The 24,276-nt window shown below is 44.5% G+C and overlaps 1 protein-coding gene and 1 long non-coding RNA gene across 2 annotated transcripts; both read left to right on the top strand.

The window, feature by feature from the left end:
* The first annotated feature begins 14,540 nt into the window (after positions 1-14,540).
* LOC126284918 (uncharacterized) lies at positions 14,541-18,074 on the top strand. The gene is made up of 4 exons (XM_049984182.1): positions 14,541-14,619; positions 16,801-16,952; positions 17,057-17,203; positions 17,323-18,074. Exons 1-4 carry the CDS (start codon positions 14,613-14,615, stop codon positions 17,422-17,424), a joined length of 408 nt encoding a protein of 135 aa, XP_049840139.1. The 5' UTR covers positions 14,541-14,612; the 3' UTR covers positions 17,425-18,074.
* A 246-nt stretch (positions 18,075-18,320) lies between these two features.
* LOC126284917 (uncharacterized) lies at positions 18,321-23,868 on the top strand. The gene is made up of 3 exons (XR_007551574.1): positions 18,321-19,884; positions 19,991-20,105; positions 20,202-23,868. It is a non-coding gene; the product is annotated as an uncharacterized LOC126284917 (long non-coding RNA).
* Positions 23,869-24,276: the final 408 nt, after the last annotated feature.

Below are 24,276 nucleotides of genomic sequence, written 5' to 3'. Positions count from 1 at the left end.
TTGTAAAAAACTCTCTCTCCGGTAGGACCTTCTCAGTTAAGATCGATGGATCCCTGTCGACCAGCAGAAGAATCAGTGCGGGTGTGCCCTAAGGTTCAGTCCTGGAACTCATCCTCTACAATGTCTACATTGCTGACATCCCTACGACTGGATATGTACACACTGCACAATACGCAGATGACACTGCATTCTTCCCCTGCTCGACAAACAGGAAAATGGTTACAAGCCGTCTGCAAACTGCCCTAAGCAGAACGGAAAACTGGGCCAAGCAGTGGCGCATCACAATCATTTCAGACAAAACACAAGCCATGCTGCTCACCAGACGCTATGGAAAACGCCGACCTCCCAGACGGCTATACCAACTGCTGCGATTGCAGGGGCAGAACGTGCCATGGAGAAATTCTGCGAGGTACCTTGGTGTCACACTTGACAGGCTCCTGACATTGAAGTGTCACACAGAGGTGCTTCGCAGAAAGGCTCACGCCAGGATGCAGGTTCTGTACCCTGTATTGAACAGCGCCTGTTCCCTCGACGCCGCAACAGGAGTAGCGATTTACCGAAGTCTAATTTGAACAGCACTGCGAAATGCGTGCCCTGTATAGGGCTACGCAGCCGTATCGACAATAGATCGCTTACAGAAGGTACAAAATAGAGCGTTAAGTTGTGCCTTACACGTCCCCACGCGGTTCCCCGCGGCAGACCTGCATGAAGCTTCAGACATTGAGCCATTATCAACACGATTCCATGCCCTGGCAGAAGCTTTCTACGCCACGGCGCGAAACTCACAAAACGAACTAATCAACACCCTTGGGCAGTACGAACAGCAAAGGGACAAATACAAAAGACCAAAGTCGCTAATCCTGCAGTAGCAAAATATGATAAATAACAACTCTCAACAAATAGCAACTAACAAAGGAACAGGATATATACCATCACACAAGAAAAGAGGAGGAAATGTCCAAATGCGACAATAACCTCCACACCCCTCTTATGGAAGAGGACAAAAAGAGAGGAGACAGCCGGCGCTGGCATTCGCCGAAGTGTGCGGACGCTCTGTGCTGAAGCTGCCGAGGCTAACCTCATGCTCGTGATTTTGTAGCGATCGGTTGCGCGGGTTCACTTATTTGGCTACTCGCCTTGCGTGTTCTGGCTAACCAGCGTTTCTCTATCACTTTCAGAGTCGACATCAGCCTGCAGGGGCCTTTAGGAACTCGTGCGGCAAAATCCACATGGCGTGACCCCCCACTCTGAGAAAGCAAATTGTCGTGTCTTTCTTTCTAAAGAGGCAAGGTTGTCGAGTTGGAGGTTACGACATGGAGGAGGAGCAGGAACGAGACGACCGCTCCGGCGAGACGCACGGTGAGACAGATGGCGGTCTAAGGGAAGTTTCTCTGACAACGGCAGCGTATGGACAACGGCAGCGTATGGCCTCCCATCACCGACGAGGACGACGAGTGAGAGTGTTGATCGCTGCCGCCGGACTGACGTGGAAACTTCCGGGTGCGGTCGGCGGCGCGTCCGCACTCTTTCTCTCTGCCGAGACGGCGCATCGAGCCGCCGATCCCCTTGACAAAGGAGGAATTTGTCGCCTCCACCGCCATGCTCACTCCCGATGAGAGTTGCATCTGCATGCAACGTCTGGCCATGGGAACCGACATGGACAGCCTGTCGCCAGCCATGACAGCTGCCGCTCCAGCAGCCGCCACGCCCTCACCAACTTCCAGGCTGGCAACACCTGACGAGCCTGCCGAGGACACTCCCTCTGCCCAGGCAAGTTCCGGTCTCGCCAGGCGGAAGAAGAGGAGGGTATGCTGCAGGACGACGACCGCATCGCCGAGGAAGCCGGACAGAGAAGGCTTCATCGCGCCCTCCCGACGCCACATAGCGAGAGCCAGGTCGTTTGGACCAGTGACGCCGGAACACGTCGAGGCTGCAAACCGGTTTGCAGACCTACCGGAAGTAGCCGAGACCTACGGGAATGGGACCACACCGACTACGGCGACGAAACCGCCCACCGCTGATTACCATGCAGTGGAGTGAGGGCTATACCGAGCTCAAACAGAAGCTCTACTCTGTCGCGGGACCGACACATACAAGGTCAGAGCAGAGAGCGTAGAGGACCATGTGAAACTCGTACAACTCTGTGAGACCTAGAAGTGGTACTGCTTCAGAGTGTGGAGCAGGTGAAGGTCGTGTTTCGTTATCTGCCGCTGAAGATGGAACCGGCGATCCTACAGTGGCAGCTGGAGGAATTCGGCTTCCACACCCGCCACGTCAGCCTGATGAGGTCGCACAGGGCCCACAGGGACATGCCCTTGTTCCTTGTGGTTTTAGTCGACTATGTTGACAACCGGAAAATTATTCATGTTGAAAACATTGCCGACTTCGACATGAAGTCGAGACACTGCATGCGAAAGGTAGACGAGCCCAGTGCTTAAACTGCCAATGCATAGACCACGTGGCGAAGTTTTGCAGGATGCCTGTGCGTTGCTGCAAGTGCGCCAGGGAACACCCATCGCAGGACTGCCCCAAGAAGAAGGAGGAGCGACCGACGTGCTGCAACTGTAATGGGGACCACATTGCCTGTTACCGGGGATGCGCCGCATTCCAGAGCGGGAAGTGCGCCAGCCGCGTAAACCCGAACCGCAGCTTCGCGGAGACGTCACTAAGGAGAAGCCGGGCGCCCCCTCCGAGAGGCCACAACCACTTGCAGGGAAGGCCGCACTGGCACCCGTCGCTCCGCTGCCGACTACGGGAGACATCGCGAAGGAGTCAAACCTTCCCGAAACGGCGATGGAAGACACCACTGAGCTGGTCGCTCTTCTGCGGTCGCTCAACCAGCTGATGATGCAGCTACCGGTTCTGGAGCAGTGACGGCGGCCCTCAAGGCCACCGCCGGGAGAAGCCAGCGTTAAAATGGATAACGACCATATTTATGGGTTAGCCATTAGCACGTTCAACGCTCGGGGTCTCCACCCCCAGCAGGGTGAGTTTCGCCAATTCCTATGGGACGAGGCAGTCGACATCTGCCTTGTGCAGTAGACTTTCCTGAAACCAGGGGTTGACGTGCCAGCAGTAAATTTTTGCTGCTACCAAGATGACAGATCCACCCACGGGGGCGTCACTGCCATCTACGTGAAGAAGTCACTGCCCCATCACAGAGTTCAACTGCCGGTGCTCAACGCGCTGGAGGAAGCCACGCCGTAAATCACCAAGGACCACGACCCTTCTCGTGACAGCTACCACGCCGTATCCCGGACGCGATCACCTAGAAGAACAGACTGTTTCGTGAATGGGAGCTCACTCGCCAACCAGACACGAAGCGCCGCTTAAACCGCATGAGACGGGAAATTAAGGCAGCAGTCGAGCAACACCGGAACCAGGAATGGGAATACCTTGTATCTACCCTCAATCCTGATGATGGCAGTGCATGGAGGGTGGTAAAAATATCCACAGCTTACACTCCAAAACCTCGGGCCAAGGACTAGGCCCGTATGTATAGCATCAGCAATTGCTTGGTGACAGCCGTACTGTGCGGTGATTGCGTGCTGGGCCGCAGGAGGTTCTGCACCAAGCTATAGGTTAGAGGTAAACAGAACCACAGGGAACTGGCTTCACCATAAAACGTATGGACACACAAGGGCTTGGCTCGATTCTGAGCAATCCTTTGATCCAGAAAGTCCTCCCTTATTTAGCCCCTTCAGAGGAAAGATTATGGCTAGGATAATACTCAGAGAGAAACGCAAGATAAGGGCCAGGCAATAACAGGTGACAAAAAGAAAGGGAGAACGCAAAATCCTCCCGAAACCATCCACTGACAAAATCACTAAAACCAAACCGCGCGCAAAATCACTGAAACGCGCGACCAGGGACAGCAGAGGGGCCGAAATGCCCCCTCTGTTCCCCCTGTTACGCCGCAAGGCCCGCCGACAAGTCCCACAGACCACCAACCAGCAGGGCCCAGCAAAGGCCTCCCCGACTGCAGGCAGCGCCGCGGGAGAGGGAAGCTGCGACGGCTGCGGAGCCGGTGCGGCCTCCCCTGCAAGCGGCCGTGGCCTCTCGGAGGGGGCGGCCAGCTTCCCCTTAGCGACGTCCGCGAAGCTGCAGCTCGGGTTTACGCGGCTGGCGCACTTCCCGCTCTGGAATGCGGCGCATCCCCGGTAACAGGCGACGTGGTCCCTGTTACAGTTGCAGCACGTCGGTCAGTCTTTCTTCTTCTTGGGGAAGTTCGGCTACGGGTGCCCCTGGGCGCACTTGCAGTAACGCCCAGGCATCCTGCAAAACTTTGCCAGGTGGTCCATGTGCTGGCAGTTGAAGCACTGGGCTCGCCTGCCTTTTGCGTGGAGTGGCTCGACTTTGACGTCGAAGTCGGCAATGTTTTCGACCTGAAAAATTTTCCGGTTGTCAACATTCTCGACTACAACTACAAGGAACAAGGGCATGTCCCTGTGGGTCCTGGGCGACCTCACCAGGCCGACGTGGCGGGTGTGGAAGCAGAGTTCTTCCAGCTGCCGCTGTCCTCTACGTCAGTACCTCCACCCTGTCCGCTTCGGTGCCCATGGCCAAGCGTTGAATGCAGATGCAACTCTGCTTGGGAGTCATCCTGGCGATATCGGGGGTAAATTCCTCCTTTGTTACGGGAACCGGCGGCTCGTTGCATCGTCTCGGTACAGAGAGTGTGTGGACGCGGTGGCGCCCGTTCGCGGAAGTTTGCGCGTCAATCTGGCAGCCGCGAGCAACACTCTCATTCGTCGGTGGTCGGGGCCAGACGCTGCTGTCTTCCAGGAAACTTCCCTTAGACCGCTATCTGCCACACCCTGCGTCTCGCCGGAGCGATCGTCTTGTTCTGGCTCCTCCTCCACGTCGTAACCCCCTAACACGACTACTTTGCCTCTTTACAAAGACACGACAGTTTTTGCTTTCTCAGACAGGGTGGTCACGCCACGTGAATTTTGCCATACGAATCCCTAAAGGCCCTTGCAGGCTGATGTCGACTCTGAAAGTAAGAGAGAAACGCTGGTTAACGAGAGAGAACACGCAAGGTTAGCCTCGGCAGCGTCAGCACAGAACGTCCGCAGACTTCGGCAGCCACAGCGCAAGGGCCGCTTGGAATGCGTGTCGGCGCCGGCTCTCGCTGCTCCTTTTTGACTTTCTTTGCTGTGAGGAAGTACAAATGGAAGTTTGTGGCCTGTAGGCCTTTACTCCCCTGAGAATCGTGACGAAACTTTTTTCCTAGGACTGTTAGATTATCGGCACTCCTTGCCAGTTCCAGATATATCAATCCCTTGTTCTTGTCGATGTGAAGCTTTTTCTTTTTCTTCTTACTGGTGACTGAGGACTGTTCCTCGGAGTTGGCTTCATAAGTAACGTATTCTGTCGTTGGTTGTTCTCCGGAAACCAGAGAAATGATTAAACAACGCATCTGCATTGTAGTGAAGATAGGGTAGAAATCAATGAGATCATAATCCTCCCTGGAAAGTCCAGTAAGATCTTCTGAACAGCCAAGTCCCTGATCTGGGAGTGGCGGTTTTGGAACAAAAGGATAGGGATTTTCGTGGTGGGGTAGCTACCATCGCCAAGCAAACTAACAATCTTCTTCATTACAGCACTTGCGCTGTACATGTCCAGAAGCGGGAGGAATGGGACTTCTTCCCACTCTTTCGTCTTGTGAAGCTGCTTCGGTGTCCTTTTGCTGTGTCGCCTCCCCTTCTGCACGAGTGAAGGAGTTCGCAACGGTGGCCACGCAAACTGACGAGCCTGCCGGAGTCGTCTGGGTGGCGGTGTCTTCTCTTGTGGTGGAGTCTTCTTTTGGCTGATCGAAGTTCCTGCGTCAGCACAGCAATCTGACACCGAGCGTCGCCCAGTTCTGCCAGCATGGCCGCCGTCTCTTCCGCCATGGCGGATTTGAAGGCGGACATGGCTTCTTGTACAGCGTCCTTTAGACGCCTGGAAACGACGACTTCTGTACAGGAGGCCACCTCTTCATGTGTGTTGGTCACTTGCTTGTGCGTTTTCTTCTTCTCCTGTGCTCTCCAATTCCTCTTGTAGGCGCAGGAACGGTGGTTCGCCGCCGTGTGAGCCGCTACAGTTGACGCAGGTACAATGGGTATCCTTCTCCTTCTTGCAGTCGCTCCTGTCATGTGCTTGCGCGCACTTCAAGCACGCAACTGCACCACTGCAGTACTTGGCGACGCGGCCAGGCTTTTGGCAGCGGAAGCACTGCGCTGCTGTCTTCTTCTTCTTGTTGCCGTACGTTCCTGCTAATATGAGCAGCAACTCCACTAGGGCTGCAGCTTTGCGTCCCCTCCCGCGTCCCGACATCTCGAGCCACAACAGCGACAGCAGCGATCCCTACCTCTCCGCTGCCTGAGCGGGGCTGGCGCCAGGGGCTCGCTCTCTCTCTCTCTCTCTCTCTCTCTCTCTCTCTCTCTCTCTCTTTGGCAGCGACTTGATGGCTCCTGCCACGTCTTCAGGGCTGAAGAGTTGCGCGTATTCATCTTCGTCTTCTGCCTCTAAAAAGGTGGCCAGTTGTTTGTGGACTGTTTCTGCGTGTTCCCTGTCCTGTGCCTCTGCTGGCGTGAATTGTTTCTCGACCACGTCGGCATGCGCGTTTGCTTTGTCTACGGCGCTGAACTGCAGTCCATGTTCGCCATGCAGAGGCGGCATTTTTGCGCGTCTTTTCGTGAACTGTTTTGCGGCTTGCTATAGACTGTGGTCTTTTAACTTGAGAGTTGATAGTTTCCACTCTTTGGCGATCCTGTTATTGCGTCGAATTTGAGCAAGCAGGTGCTGGGGAAGTTGCCTGGAGCGGGGGAGACGCGCGTGGCTTCCTCTGCTACTTGCAGGATCACTTTCGTGAGGTCTTCCAGCGTTTGCTCAACAGTGTCTGCTACAGAACTGACCTAAGCTCTGCCTCCCACAGCAAATTGGGAACAGATCCGCACAGATATAGTGTGTTTGGCTCTCTAACCCACAGTGCACAACCTCGCACATTCTCCCATGTCGACCTCGAGTATGACAGGGTTGTGGTCCGACAACATTCTGTTCACTGAACTTGCGGACACGAAACCCATGATGTGTTTTGTGAGGGCAATGTTGAGGACATCGACCGTGTTCCCGTTTTTTGGGAAGTGAGTGGGCTCCTCTCGGCCCCACACTTGGAACTGGTGGGTGGGCGCGAGTCGTTGCAGTTATCGACCAGCTCTGTTACTTACTCTTGAGTGCCAGTCTGCGTGTTTGGCGTTGAGGTCTCCTCCTATTAGAAGCTTGCCTCTTATTTGTTTTAGTGCAGCTATGTTGTCCTCTTCAAGCGTTGGGGAAGGGGGGGGGGGGGGCGGTAAGCTGCAACTACTGTGACGAGTCCTGTTACGGTGGCTATTTGTATTGCGACCGTTTCTATCTGTTGGGTTGCTGGTGGTGTTCCATGCCTCGTTTGACGTATACTGCGACCCCACCTCCTGCAGTGGACCAATCGCGTCTGTAACAATCGTAAATTGGTACAAATGCCCTTACCCCTGGTGTAAGGTGTGTTTCTGCTATTAGGAATAAGTCAATGTCTTCCTCTTTTACGAATTCTTTGAATTCCAGGGCTTGATTGAACAGACCGTCTGCATTGAAGACGCAGATTTTAAGGCCTTGCGTATTAGGTCGTCTATCCATGGCGGGGAGTGGGGTTTCCTGCGGTAGTCGCCGTGTGCTGCGACTGTTTGGCTGCCGAAGCGAGTTGGGCTGGAAGGTGCGTGATGCTGGCAAGGACGTTGACCAAGAGGCCCTTCTGTACTTGGAGCACTTTGGTTGTCGACACGAGTCCCTCATAGTGGCGTCCTCGGCTGCTTTACGTGGGGGAACATGAGGAGGCTTCCCTAGGTAATTCTACGTTTTCAGGAACCTGATTTGGGTTGGGTGCTTGGGGTGGTTTGCTGGGATCGCCTACGGTTGCGGAATTTTACGGGATTTGTGTACTTAAGTGGCTGTTTGCTTAAATTGTCGGTAGGGGGGCGGTTTTTGAGGCGCGGTTGAATTTTTCGCTCTTTTGAATCGGTCGTTGTGAGCCTGTTTCCCCCTGAGGCGATCCCTGGCTTGTCAGTATGAGGGCACCCTAGGTAGCTGGCAGGCCTTTGCAGTTGCAGCACGTTTCCTTTCCTTCTCCCCTTGGTGCCCTTCATTGGTCGTATGTATGATGTTCTCCACATGTGACACATCTCATGGGCGTACAGCAGTCGCTTGCTAGGTGCCCTATCCCCTGGCAGTTGTAGCATCTACCTGGCCCTGACTTCTTTTTCAGTTTTTGAGGAGTTACTGTAACTGCCAGGATTCTGGTCACTCCCATATTCTCCTGTTTTGTGCGGAATGGGGAGGGTGACCGAGTGGAGGGGCCATGGCCTTTCAGAGTGGGTTTTTACAACTGAGTTTACCTCGAAGCCGCCTCCTTCATGAGGAATGCTTTGATATCCGACGTATTGGTTTTGTGCGGGATGCCGCGGAACATAATCTTAATGGGCCTTCTGGCCGCTATTGGGAATGCGTAGTAGTGGATTTTGTTCTGTTTTAGCGTCTCATTGACTTCCTTGTATTCGTCATCTGTTTTTAGGGCGACTTTTATTTGATACACCCCTGTGGTTTTGACTGTGAAATTGCCGTATGCTACAGCCTGTTTGATTAAATCATAGATGGTTTTGTAGGTTTGCTCGTAATGAATTACGAGTGGGGGGACACTGTATTTCTTTTCCTTTTCCTCTTCCTCTGTAGTTGTGTTTGCCATGTTTGTTGGTGTTTCATCAGGTGCCGCTGTGTCTGTGTTGTTTTCATCTACAGCAGCAACAAACCTGTTGTGTGTTGTGACGGGTGTGTGTGTGACGGGAGTGGGGGTCGACAGGCTGTTTTCCTAGCGAGTCTAAATCGGTCCTCGTCTGTGTCTGTTGTGGTATTCCTGTCATCGGGAATGTGTTCTTCGATGTCCATTATGACCATTCATTGTGGCCCGCCAGCCGCGGCCCGGCTACTCCTGATGCGGGGTCGAAGGAACTGGTGCTGTTCAATACAGGGTACAGAGCCTGCATGCTGGCGTGAGCCTTTCTGCGAAGCTCCTCTATGTGACACTTCAATGTCAGGAGCCTGTCAAGTGTGACACTAAGGTACCTCGCAGAATTTCTCCATGGCAGGTTCTGCCCCTGCAATCGCAGCAGTTGGTATAGCCGTCTGGTAGGTCGGCGTTTTCCATAGCGTCTGGTGAGCAGCATGGCTTGTGTTTTGTCTGAAATGATTGTGATGCGCCACTGCTTGGCCCAGTTTTCCGTTCTGCTTAGGGCGGTTTGCAGACGGCTTGCAACCATTTTCCTGTTTGTAGAGCAGGAGAAGAATGCAGTGTCATCTGCGTATTGTGCAGTGTGTACATATCCAGTCGTAGGGATGTCAGCAGTGTAGACATTGTAGAGGACGGGTCCCAGGACCGAACCTTGGAGCACGCCAGTACTAATTCTTCTCCTGGTCGACAGGGATCCATCGATCTTCACTGAGAAGGTCCTACCGGAGAGATAGTTTTTTACGATTTTGACGATCTTTCCAGGGAAGCCTAGGGTGTACATCTTATGTAGTATCCCGGTGTGCCAGACTGAGTCAAAGGCTTTTTCTACGTCTAACAAGACAAACCGGCAGTAGCTCTTTCGGTTGAAGCTATCCGTGGCTGCTTCAACCACCCTCATGATTTGCTGGGGGACGGAGTGTCTTTGGCTAAAGTCGAATTGGAATTTCGGCACAATCTGCTCTCTCGTGATATGGTCCTGCATGGGGGTTAGGAGGAGGCGCTCGTAGAGTTCACTGAGGGTAGGCAGTAGACTAATTGGTCCATAATGTTGCGAGAACACCGGGTCTTTTCCTGGTTTCGTAATCGCAATGACTTCTGCGTGCTTCCACTGCGCCGGGAATTTTTGTGATCGCGTCAGTTCATTAACTGTGTCTGTCAGGTGGGTGATTGCCAGAGGAGGGAGGAGTTTCAGTAATTCGTTTGTGACCTTCCTCTCTTTGGCGATCCTGTTTTTGTGCCGTATTTGCGCAAGCAAGTGCGGAGTGAGTTGCCTGGAGCGCGGGGGGGGGCCTCGCAGGAGTCGGTGAGGCTCCCTCAGCAGCTTCTAGGATCACTCTTATGAGGTCGTATAGTGCCTGTTCTGCTGTCTCTGCAGTTGGCGGCGGGGTCTGGGCAAATTCAGCTGCTATTGCGTTGCTGAATTGCTCTTTATTGATGCGCTTGTACGTCGCATGCCGTTGTGGGATAGAGAGCCATTCTCCCATGTCGACCTCGAAAATCACGGGATTGCGATCCGACGACATTCTGTTTACCGATGTCGCCGATACAAAGCCCAGCAGATTCTTTGTGATGGCTGTGTCGAGGACGTCCGGTCTTCCTCCGTTCTTTGGGATGTGTGTCGGTTCCTCTGGGCCCTGTATTTGTAACTGGTGTGTGCGTGCGAGTCGTTGCAGTTGTTGACCAGCTTGATTTCGGTGTTTCGAGTTCCAGTCCACGTTTTCGGCGTTTAGGTCCCCTGATATTAATAGTTAGCTGCACTAAGCCGTATTAGAGGTAATGTCGGCCTCTTCTAGTCTTCGGGAAGGGGGGGGGGGGGGGCGATACACTGCAATCACTGTTAGGGGGCCGCTTAATGTGGCCACTTCTATTGCCGCCGTTTCTATTTCTGCTGTATTGGGGTGGAGGGGGGGGGGGTATATTTGGTGGCGTTTGATTCCTTTTTTGACATATATCGCGACCCCGCCTCCGTGAGTGGGTCGGTCGTTTCTTAACAATTGTAGTTTGGTACAGCAACTTAGTCCAGGTTTCGCCCACTTGGCATATGTGAACGTTTTCGTCATGCATGAATTCTCTAAACTCCAGGGGTTGGCGAGTAAGGTTGTCTGCGTTAAACGCGCATATCTTGAGACCTTGTATATTAGGTCTCCTATCGATGGTGGGGAACAGGCTTTCCTGAGGTTGTCGCTGCTACAGGCTACTGCTGTGCTGCTGATTTGTGGTCGGCAGGGAGCTGCGTCAGTGTTGCTAGAATACCTACTAGCTGGGTCATCTGCGCCTGTAGCAGTCGGATGGACGACGCGAGTTTTTGGATTGCAACAGACTCGGCTGCCTCTCACGGACTGGTTTGTGGGGGACAGGGAGGACGGACTTCCCTAGAACTTTCGTCAGTTTGGGAAACCTGGTTACTACTGTGTTGTGGTGGAGGTAGGTGGTTCGGTGGGTCACCGACAAGTGCACGAGAATAGGTGGTAGAGGCGAAACTTGTGTTTTGACAGTGTTGTGTTGTCTTCTCTGGTGGGAGAGGTGGCCTGGGTGCTGGTTTGTTTTTGTTGTACTGCGGTATTTTGCTGTTGTTTTTTACCCTTCTGTCTGTCCCTTAGAGCTCTGTACTCGGGACACCCTAAATAACTGGTGCGCAAGTGCAAGAGAATAGGTGGTGGAGGCAAAGACTTGTGTTTTGACAGTGTTGTTTTGTCTTCTCTGGTGGGGGAGGTGGCCTGGGTGCTGGTGTGTTTTTGTTGCACTGCAGTGTTTTGCTGTTGTTTTTTACCCCTCTGTCTGTCCCTTAGAGCTCTGTACTCGGGACACCGTAAATAACTGGCTGGGTGCGCTCCGTTGCACTTTTTTTTACCCTCCCCCTTGGTAGTTTGCTCTGCTCATAGGTGTGTTGTTTAGTATACGCAAACGCGCTGCACACTTGTCGACTGATCGAGATCTGTAGTCGAATCGAGTTAGCGGGAAAAAGCGTCTGCTTTGTTCCTCACTGTCATACTGACCGTGTGCCTTGAGTGGTTGTGTTTTCGCCATCGAGCAAAATGTCTCAGGTGTATGAAATCTTTCAGAGCGTCACGAAAGATGTTTTCAGAGTTTCGGAGGATGGCCTGATTTCAGGCTATTGTAATTCGTTGGAGGAGGTAATAATAATTTTATGTTAGAATTGGCGGGCAAAAATATGCGCCTTTAGAGACATTAGGAACTCTAGAAAATAACTTTTTTTCTGCTGCCAGTTAAGATTTCATTTTAATAAATGTTATATGTCGCCTTCCGCGATCTGATTCCAATTTTTAAGTGAGTTTTTTTTTATGTATTATGCAGTTTTTTCTTTGTTTTCGTTGTGAGGTGCTGCGTTGTGACGTTACCTTTACTGTAACATATACACGTGGAATATTGTAATTAATGATCGCTGTTTAGGAAGTTAATGGCAACTTTGTTTCAAGATTCGCCGTTTGTGAGTTCGTCATCTATGTATTACAGTAAGAGAAACTGAACATTGCAGCAGCTCACGCGCAAACGTCGTCTCGTGTAAATGGCACAATTTAGAAGACACACACATGAAAATGGGACTCAGGGCCTGGGAACAGTCATGCAAAAGGAAAATAAAAAGCAGTATATTTGCAGCTAATGTCATTGCCAGAGCGTGGGCTCTGTATTCCACATAAATGTATCATGCATTTTCCCAGGAATTTTACGTAGTACTTTCTAATTGCAGTATCAGCTCCAGTGCATAGTTGCACAAATCCATTACTGCTGTTTTCTTTGTGCTGGCACTGAGCTGAATTTCATTGAGGTACTGAATTCCTTGTCTATGCAGGGATATGAAGCTCTGTAATTCAAATGACTGTAAGATCCTTAGTTTCTCACCAAAGTTTCAGCAAGGTCAGTGACATCAACTATGAAACAACTTTTTTAATCAATAGCACTGTAATGAATGCCACTTTATGCAAATGTTGCAACATGACCACATTTGGACTCCCTACTGAATTCTGAGCAAAGGTGTATTGTTGATGGATGCCGAGTGAGAGCTTTTTGTTCAGGATACCATTGCTCAGTAATAACTGGCCACTTAATTAATACATGTTACGATGTTTCAATTATTAACACTGCTTAGGTGGCTGCTTAAGTATGTGTGGATAATGTTGGAACTCTATTGGGATTGCTGGATTATATTGGTAGACAGACAGTCTGTCAGGATATAAAATTTTCATGATAATGTAAGCTGTTTTAGTCTTTAGAAATGCTCGTTGGTGAATATGGGTCCTCATAGGGTATAGAACCTAATGACACTTTGAAGCCCTCAAAGTTAAACTTCTCTTACAGGTGTTCTTTCACACCTACACTCATTTCTTATTGCCCTGCTAGATTTTATTTTAATTTCTTCTATTGATCTGGCTTTTACTGGAGATGATGTTAATGGGAGTGAGTTATTAAGTCATTTATTTATTTTTCTTAGTTTTTCCTCTCACAACATAGGACTTGGGATGAGGCAAAATGTCTTCTGGAGATATTATCTCATTTCTTCTACTGGATAGTGTTGACTTCTCAGGGAGAAGAAATGTTGAGGTCTGCATCTATATCCCCATCAGGAATACCAATAGTAGAAATAGATGGCAAATTATTTTTAAGTTTGGAGTGTATCAGTCAAATAATCCTTAAAAGTGCTGTATTATTTCTGTTGGTGATAAGGAGGAATTCTGGCTAACCAGCCCAGAACGTGATTGATTTTGCTCTATTTGTCATTAGATAATTTCCTGTATCATACAATAACTTAAGTAAGACTGCAAGACAAGAAGTCATAGCTTATGGCTTGTACGATGTGGCAGAGTATCGAAAATTATGATTCTGCATAATCATCATATGAAAAAAAGCATAAATTGTGGTCCTTGAGGGGAGTGTCTTGTGTATGTAATGGAAGTTTCACGAATTTTGTAAGCAATTCGTCGTACCATGCTCTCTATCCCGGGTCTTTGTTACAGATTTCAATCCCTTTGCAAATTAATGTGCCAAGATGCTAGCAGATTTTGTGATTAAGCATAATGGATGTTGTATTGAAGTAATGTAGTCAGAGGTCTTTCTTCCACTTTTGTTAAGAGTTTGAAAGCTGAAAACTGATATTTTTCAATTGTAGGAAAGAAATCTCTTTGTAATTTTTACAAAAGCTTTTTCATGGATGTATTAACCAGTTTCAACTTTCATCAGATGAACTGGATAGTTTTGATTGGTGAGTGTCTTATTCTTAGTATATAAAACCTAGAATTCATAGTATGCATAATTATTATGCTTAGTAAAGCTTTTGTTGACATAAAGCAAGGCGTGCTTGTAATGAGGTTAACTGAAGCACTGATCAGCTAACCCCAAAACTAGGTCATTAAACTTCATGTGCACTTGGAAAATATTTTTCATCATCATAATCAGAACTGAAAAAACATTTTATGATCAAAATTTTAACTGAAGTCAACAGTAACATAATTTGTGGTCAGTGAATAACAATGGAATAAAAGCAAAAGAGCAAATGAACTCCCAATTTTGGTAACTCATCCAGGGTTAATAACATAACATAACACTTACTTACTTTAGCTGTCAAAAAAATCAGATGTGATGAAAGGCTGTGTACAGTAAATAACTGAATTTTGTAAAGCCTAAAATTTCCCTCTTCGTTCATGTTTCCCAGTTAACCTTCAGTGTAGTTATCCTCAGTTTATGCTACTGGTCACTTTATTCTCAGGTGGAAACACTTCTCAATCAGCTGAAAACTGTGGGGTTTTCATACTGTGTGAGAAGTAGTCATTTTAAAGAGCCATCTTCAGATGTTATGAAAAGTAAGTGAACTGCTGCATTAATTACTTTCTGTGGTTTACCATTGTAGTTCAAACATGTATACTTGAAGGAAGAACTTAGTTTGCTGGAATTAGAAAGAAATGTCCATTTAAAGTATATATACTTTCCATAAGCTGCACTAACAATTGATGGAACTGACTCTTTTTGTATTGTTAATAGTTGTTGATATGCAAGGCAGAATTGTATTAATTATTTTCCTCTGTGTTGTTGACTTGTTTGTCATTTATCCATTTTCACAACCATACACTCAGTAATTTTTCACACACTTGCATTTGATAATAGGCTGATTAAAATTATTTGTTGGTTGACAATTCCTGTCGGAGCTGGTTTCCTCCAATCAGAGTGCTGAATGCGTCAGGTCCAAACCATCTCTGTTCACAATTTCCTGACTGCCACAAAAGCTGATCAATCCACTTCCATTTTCTTGTCTGACTTCCTTTCTTGATGTGTTTGAACGCCATGCAATCATTTGCTGCCTTCAACCAGATTGGCCTTAAACAACATTTTAGGACTGTAGGCATAACTACATATCCTTACAATATCTTTATGGTGCTAGAGCTAGCTTTAGCATCGTAACATAATGTGAAAGGCTGCTCTGGTTGAAGGCAGCACATGATCGTTGGGACCAAATAATCTTACATGAGTGTAATGTAGAGTGGTGGCATAGTGTAACGGATAAGAAACATTCCTGATCCACATAAACTTGTGGATTTGAGTCTTGACAGATTCTTTGATATTTTTTGTACCAAAATATTATCAAAATTACTTCATTATTTTTAGTCAGTTAATAGGTTTGGTTGCAGTTTTATTTCTAACACTCTGCTGTGTCATTTTCGACATTGTATTTACTTTTTAATTCCTTATATTTCTTCTTCATATCATTATTTCATTTGAAATCAGCTTGTCACCTATAACCTGTAACTGAATGCAAACCAGGTCTGCTCATCAGTTGGTAATTTGGCAGTCCATGCAGCTTGTGTGAGGACAGTTTCAGGTGCCATAATTAATGAAAGGAAGAAATTAGTTTGCTTTTAGCACTGAAATACAATTTTTTTTGGTCTTGAGTTTGCTTATAGAGAATAGCTTCAGCTAGATTCCTGCCACATGCTTAGTGTTGGATGTTTCACCATCAAGCCAGGCCAGGCAACAGCATTAGGTGTGAGGCTATGCTGCGACTGCCCGTGGTCACACGGCATTAAATGTATTAATTGTTGTGAACAAAGTACGATTAACAGTTCTTCTGTAGAATGCTGCCAGCCATTTTCTAGAATATATTGCACATCATGTTATTGTTAGGTTATCAAATGAGTTTAAATTCTGGGCTATAAAATGTCGTATCTGCCACAGTTATGATATTGGTCACTCCAAAACCAGCAGAGCATGTCATATTCATGTTATTTCATAATGGCCACTTCCAACACTGCACAGAGTTACACGTGTACGTCTCCCATCGTTTCGTAATCCCAACCTGTGCTCTGCCTGTACTGAGCTAAACCTACTTTTTTTTAACATGAAAATTAAACTGAACAGCACTGACCTGCTCTGTTTGTTGCCTATAATACAGCAGCAGCCAGTGTGCTAACACTTTAGCAACAAGTGACAAATGCCAACTAACAAATAATTTTAATGAAGCTATACTGCTGTGTTCATGTTGAAATGGTTTCTATGGTTTTTGATGATGGTGGTGTTGATATGTAAAACAGTAGTCAGCTCATTGAACCTATTGACAGGCATGTTTAGCTTTATTGTCTTCCTAGTTAAGTTTATTTTTTGTAATTCCACATTTATAGTAATTACATTTTTCTATGTAAGTGTTCTTCACATTTCCTTTGCTTACAAAGAATATTAATTCCACACTTATTGGAACCACAATAAAGCACTTCAGTTGCCCGAAATCAGTATGGTATCCTCATTGCACATGGCAGACAGTTCCATTTCATTGCTAGATACAATAGGTGTGACATCCCGTAAAATTTTGCTCCAGTACTATGTAAAGTAGATAGACAATCTGCTTCCATCAGTTCAGAACTTTGACAATACCTGTCAAATGAATGAAATGTTTTCTCACATTATACTTAGTTAATGAACAATAACATATGTGAATTATTAAACAATAACAATGTTTGTGTTTTTGTCTGTGAGAAATATATTAACTGTTCCAGATAAAGCAAAGCATTTCTTGAAGCAAATGCAGGGACATGTCCCTATCCCCTTTTTTGGCTGTGCATTTGCAGTGGAGAGTGTGTGGTCGAGGCACTGTGTTTTGGGGCCAAAAGACAATAAAAGTAGAGAGTCTAGTGTACCTGAGCACTTGGTAATATCATGCTGTGTGAAGATAGACTTACTTTCCATAAAAATAAGTTCGTTACAGGGAAAGTTTATTAAATAAATTTTATTGTAGTTCTTTACCCTCTTTAGGAAGACCATGTGACTCCTCGTAAGAGATTGAGGATCATAGATACTAGAAAATCCAACTGCCCAGAGACTTTAAATATGAAGTGTATAAGGGTGTATCCTGATTACAGTATGCATTCAGCAACTGAACACAGGGATACCAAGGCAAAAGTAAGTATCCAGTTTGGGTTCTGCTTGGAGAAAAATTTACATGATCAGTTGACAGTATACTTTAAAATCTATTGTTTTTAATGCTCTTAATTAAATAATTGATACATTTTTGTCTACAGAAACATTTGGCATTGCCGTGCCCGCCTAAGAGCTACCGACGTTATTATTTGACTGATTTGTTGAAATTAATTTCACTGGGACACACATACCAGGTCAAATGAATACTACATCTTACCCCACAGATAAAACGATTTACAGTCACATTTATCGGACCCTTTATGGTACAAATAAAGTATTGTTTGACGACACTAGACTGCAGAATCAGGTTGATGAGTGGCACAAAGACTCGAGCAATCACTTGATTTATTATAGACATTGTACGGGAGCCAATGGAGAAGTGAAACCATTACTTTCTTGCTATCAGAGCAGTTGGCAGAGAGATCTTTTGAAGAAGTATGGGGGTAGTTGTTTGTTAGATGCAGCATACAAAACAACAACATATGATGATCCTTTATTTTTTATAGCTGTGAAGAGTAATGTGGGCTATTTAGTCGTCGTTTTTTTTTTTTTTCCATTCAGATTGAAAATGCAAGGTCCATTCATGAAGCACTAGACATTTTCAAGGACTGGAACAAGGTTTGGAATCCCATCTATTGGGTTACTGATTTCTTGGAGTCAGAGAGAAATGCAATTGAGCAAGCATTCCCTCAGACAAAAGTTTACTTGTGCCTTTTACATCGAAAACAGGCATGGGGAAGATGGTTGAAAAAAAAAGGATAATCTACGTGTACCAAATGACATGAAGACATTTCTGGATATGTGGCAAGAAATTTCAGAATCACCAACAGAGAGAGAATTTAGAGATCGCGTAGAAGAGTTGCGAATGCATGAGGTTTGTCGGAGAAACGAGCGTGCATGGCCATACTTTAAACAGCAATGGCTAATGGTATGTGAAAGATGGGTGAAAGTGTATGAGGACAAGGGCAGATTTGCAACCATTGACACTACAAATGGAGTTGAAGCCATGAACAAGGTTGTAAAACATTTTTTTTTCCTTAAGTGCAATTCAGACAGGACTTTAACTGGGGTTACTAAGGTTACAATAAACCAGTTTCTTCCAAGCCTAATTAGAAAATACTGTATGCAGAATTCTGACATCAAATCTTATAACAAAGATGTTTCTCTGTTTTTGCATAAAAAAATCAAACAAGTTTGTGAAACGTGTCATGCAGCGATATGCATCAGCAAAAGTTGAGTTAACTGCAAGATCAGTGAGTAGGAGATCGGATGGTTCATTTTGTGTGGAGAGTGCAAAGTCCAAAAACTGTAATTATGTTGTAACTTTTGATATACGAGATTGCACATGTGAAGATTTTCGGAGATATAAATACCCATGCAAGTATTTCTGTGCAATCTTTATTTTTTACCCAGAGTGGAGTTTTGATAAAATGCCAGAAAGTTATAAGACTAGTCCATTAATCTGTCTTGATGAAATGTATGGGGTGGGCTTTAGAAGTGGCTCTTCAGTAATTTCATATGAAGGCAGTAGTAGTGACGAAGCTGTTGAGGAGGCAGTTAAGGCATCTGAGGAGGCTGTCGAGGCATCAAATACAGATGGTCTAGTTCAAACCCAGAATATTCCTATGCAGCAGTTTGCAGCAAGGGAGTTGTGTAAACAGATCTATAATCTCACATACAACTGCAGCAACAGTGAAAAATTACAGAAAGTACATGAATCACTGAGCAACTGTGTGCAAGATTTGCAATTAGCAAATCCTGAAGTTGGTGGTCTCCCATTAGCAGTGCCATCAACTTCCAAACAATAGCAAAGAACGATGTCAAAAGCCTTACAAGATCTGTCTTAAACACATTAAAACTTACCATTTGAAGGGTGAGAAATGACTGTTTGTTTCAATTTTAGATAGCTCTTTGTCTATGTAAAATACAAATAAGCTCAGTCATTTCTTATCCTCGAGATGGAATGCTATGAGGTCTTTATGTTGGTCTCCGATTTTAAACTTTGATGCAAATTTGAATTTCGAAGTAGCAATAGATGAAATATTATAAAAAGGATAGTTGCTACATGTGTGTGTGTGTGAGTGAGTGAGTGAGTGAGTGAGTGCACGCGCGCGCTTTTGAAAAGGCCCTTGTTGCCCGAAAGATAAGTCCGACAATCTTTTTGTTGTGCCTTTGTGACTCAGCATCTTCACTATTTGGTGAGCAGCAACAACTATCCTTTTCATAATATTGTTACATTCCATCCTGGATTTTTCACTGTTCATCAGAGAAAAGATTTTTCTGAGGAATTAAACTAGATGGTAGTGTAGAACTTGCGAGCTTTTTAAAATATGAAGTAAAAGATTTTAACTTTAAATTAGGTTAATTCAAATATGGGACAATGTTGGGAGTTGAAAAGGTGGAAAAAATAAATAAGATATATCTTAGTGGCATTGAGATGACATATGAGTGATGGAGGAAAGATTTTGCATTTCTTTTTCCAAGTAAGAATGCACTTGCTCTCACTTGCTTCAATACATGTATAGTGATTCATGTGAAACAGAGAAAAAGATAAAGACTGCCCTGTTAATGAACACGTGAGATTGCCCAGTATCACTTTGACAGAAGAGTATAGTGTTTCCTTGATGTGGAATCTGGTCAGCAACATCATTGGGACCAATGAAGTAAGTATTGAGTTTTTTTATTAGGTTTGGAAGCTTAATGTGTATCAGTTACCTACAATTGGATATCTACCACCTTGGTTCTAATGTTCTTAATAACTTACTGCAGATACCACGCAGAAGCAATTACTGTTACTGGAATACCAGTAATGTTCATTAAATTCAGTTCTAAAGTAGTTTTGGGCATTGCACCTGGTGAGCAATGTCATCGGGCAGCAAAAGAAGTGAGTACTAAATTTTGGAATTGTGCCTTGAGAACATGTGTATCAGTTGTCTTCATGTTGCATAACTCAATTACTTGTTGTTAATTTATTTGTTAGGTTCAGTTATGATGGATTTCTGGCCTTCAGTCCATGGGAAACTTCACACCAAGATTGCATCAAGACTGTTATACTCCAAGGATATCTTGGAAGATTGATAGTATTCCTGAAGGAAAACAATCCATATAGTGTTTCACGTGTGTATCAAACTGCCATTTGTTGTGGCACATAAATGTTTCCAACTTCACTGTAATTTGTGAACAGTTTCTCAACAATCCAAGAATTTCTTGTAATTAGAAGTAGACATTGTTGCTTGGTTAAAAGAAGTACCTTATTAACTTTCCACAGAGAAATATTTTTCACTACTGCTACTTAAAAATTCAAATGTGTGACAGTTTGCTTACAGAACTTGGCATAAAGATCTCCCTTACTTGTATTTTTAGATAGCTCTTATTGTTTGATCCTTCAAATGGAATGCTATGACCTCCATGTGATCTATTCCTTAATAGTTAATTATCCATTAAGGCACAAATATATGAACATTACAATGAGAGAGGTCTTTATGCCAGGCCCTGTAAAAGTAATGGCATCTTACTTAATATTATTGTTGGCATTTGATGGCACAGCTGTTTGGAGACCACAAATTTGAGGGTTTGCTAACTGCAAATCTAGCACACAGTTGCTGAGTGATTAAGTACTTTTCATAATGTTTTACTGTTGACACAGTTGTATGTGAGATTATAAACCTGTTTGAACAACACCTTCACTTCAAATTGCTGCAAAGAAATGGTTAAGGTATCAGTTGATGCTCTATGTGTGTTTCCTCAACTGTGTCCTCATTGCTACTGTCTTCATGCGAAATTACTGCAGACACACTTCTGAAACCAAACCTGTACATCTCGTGAAGACAGATTAATTGGCTATTCCTGTGGCTTTCTAGTATTTTATCAAAACCCCACTCTGGATAGAAAATAAAGATTGCACAGAACTGTTTGCATGGGTATTTATATATCTCAAAATCTTCACATGCGCAGTTTGGTAGAGCAAAGCTTACAACATAATTACAGTCTTTGAACATCGTACTCTCCATACAAAACATTGTCCAACTTCACATTCACTAATCTTGCAGTTAACTCAACTTTCCCTGGTGCATATCACTGCATGGAATGTTTCACAAACTTGCTTGAAAAAAGAAAATGAAAAAGAAAAAACAGTGGAACATCTCTGCAGAATTCTGCAATCAAATAATTACAGACAGTACTTTCTGATTAGGCTTGGAAGAAATTGATTTCTTATACCCATAGTAGCCCCATTCAAGGTCCCATCTGTATTCCCTTTTAGGAAAAAAAATGTTTACAATCTTGTTCATGGCTTCAACTTCACTTGTCAATGGTATCAAAATTGCCCTTGTCCTCATAAGCTTCCATTCTCTTTTCATGTACCAGTAGCCACTGCTGTTAAACGTACGGTGATGCATATTCATTTCTCTGAGAAGCCTCACTATCTCTTCTGTATGATCTGTAAATTCTCTGTTTGTGATTCTGAAATTTCTTGCCCCATGCCCAGAAATCTCTTCATGTCATTTGGTATATATTCAGCCATCTTCCTCAAACCTGTTTCAGACTGAAAAGGCACAAGTAAACTTTTGTGTGAGGGGAAATGCTTGATGAGTTGTGTTTATCTCAGACTGTTGAGAAATCAGTAACCCAGTAGATGGGATTCCAATCCTTGAAAATGGCTAGTGCTTCATGAATGGATCTCGCATTTCAAACCTTGAATGAAAAAGAAAACCAAATAACCCACATTACTCTTTGCAGCTATAAAAAAAAAGAAAGGCATATCATGTGTTGTTGTTTTGTATGTTGCATATAACAACTATCCCTGTACTTCTTCAAAAGTGATGGTTTCACTCCTCCATTGGCACCTATGCCATGTTTGTAATAAATCATGTGATTGCTTTATTCCTTGTGCCGCTCGTCAGCATGATCCTGCAATCTAGTCTCGCCAAACAATGCTTTATTTGTACATTACAAGGTCCAATATGTATGAATATAATTTTTTTCAATGGGGTAAAATGTAGTATTCATTAGACCTGGTGTGTGTGTCCCAGTGAAATTATCAATAAATGTATCTAGAGCCAAATTATTGGCTGTATGATGTCATTCCATCATGCACCTGAATTTGTATTTCCTTTACAAGCTATTGTTAGCATGTGTGTGTGCTGATTTGCTGGAGAAGCAGAGAGATAGTCTTTCAGCTATCTTTGAGACAGTTAAAGGAGGTGCTTTAGAAAGGAGTGTCCTGATTGATATGAAAAACAGTTTTCAAATTTTCTGTGCAAACTGCAAACAGTTCCTCAGTTGGTGACTGTGGAAAAGATTGCCATAGCCACAGTATTGATCCACTGTCAGGTGGTAAACCTAGGATTTCCTTCCAGTATGAGCCAAGTGAAGTAAAACCGTGGATGGAGAAATGTTTTATATTCTTAAACTGAGTATTTATAACCCATTATGTTGGATTGCAGTTCATGTGTCAACACTTAAAAATGTTTAGTTCTTCGCTGATGACACTGATACAATTTCAATTTTTTAAGGCTATTCTGTGTCAAGTTAAATTTTGAATTATCCATTTAAGCTTATTTTTTGCTGTGTGGCAGATGGATTTATGTTCATGTAATATTTTTAACATTGATTGTGGTAAGGTGTAATCATATGTAAATGCCCAATAAAATGTGTGTGTGTGTGTGTGTGTGTGTGTGTGTAAAAGATATTATAATTTCATGGGAAATCTGGCAGTAACAATTCAGAAATTGTGTGCAGAATATACCTAACTATCAACACCTGTAAGCAGCTAAAGGTCTGGATTTCATTATTTCATTCTTAGAGAGCTGCAAGATCACCAATGGTATCTGTACAGATACCAGCTTCATATAAATTAGTAAAGTTTTTACTGACTATTATTCACCTAAGCCGAAAATAAGGCTTCATTCAGTAGTAGTACTACATAATGGTGATACTTCAGTACAACTTTGAACCCTTTAACTGGCTGAGTTCAGCAGGAGCAAAGTATATTCTTCAAGTTACGTTTCACATGCAACTACAAAGCCTTTGCCTTGAATGTCATGTGATTTTGCACTCTGCTGCTAAGTTTTCCTTTTAGAGTTGTTATATTTCTTAAAGAGGCTTCTGTTACAAAAACTAGCAATCCACATAGGTAACATGTGTGACTGATATTCCTTATGTATCACAACCTTATTTCAGTTTCACTCTGTTGTTGCTGGTAACTGTTATGATGGAAGAGTTGATTTGTGCCACATTAAGAAAGATTAAGAAAAAAGTCATTTACAAACTCTTGAAAAGGAGGCAGGGTTCCCCAAAAGTGTTAAGGTTGCCATAAGCAGTCACTTTCGTTGGATTAAGGTCTTTCCATATCCTTTCTGGATATTTCAGCCAGCTGCATCCTATTGTAGAGATAGACTAACCAAAAACCTTAGTGTTATATGAATAGAACAGAAAAAACTTTATTAAATGCACAAAGGACTGGTAAGTACCTTCATGTATGGACCACTTTCAAAAAAATACACTGTGTCTGTGACATGAAAAGTGTATGTATGTTTAAAGGGGTGGTGTTCCTGTTGCAGAGGAATTAATTTAGTGTACAATCCTTACTGTGATTTGTATTATCAATGTTTTGAGGGGAATGGAAATATTAAAGTAATGGTATACAAATTCAACTAAGGTTTTTAACTAATCAGTATCATCTTCAAGCTCTGATTCAACATGCATTTAAAATGCTTGGCTGTATATCATGGCACTGTCTGTAGCTCTTGCCAGTTCATTACACCAAGTTCGAAGATTCAACAGTGGAACGAAAGACCTGACATAAAAGTAGCATTCATTGAGCAATTGGATATTTTACATATAAATTATAGCCATACAAGTTGCTTATCAATTGAATTGGGTGTACACAGGTATGATCAACATAATAAACCCCAAAATAAATATCACTGGTATCTTTAAGTACTCATCTTAGCAACTGAAACGGCTACACATCTGTGCTGTTAACTGAATCCATGTTTAACATCCTCAGATGGATTTTACTACGTTAGATTCAGTTCTCATTCTATAGATCCAAA

The sequence above is a fragment of the Schistocerca gregaria genome, chromosome 8 (assembly GCF_023897955.1).
Source record: "Schistocerca gregaria isolate iqSchGreg1 chromosome 8, iqSchGreg1.2, whole genome shotgun sequence".
NCBI lineage: Eukaryota > Metazoa > Arthropoda > Insecta > Orthoptera > Acrididae > Schistocerca > Schistocerca gregaria.
This window is presented reverse-complemented; position numbering and strand designations above follow the sequence as displayed.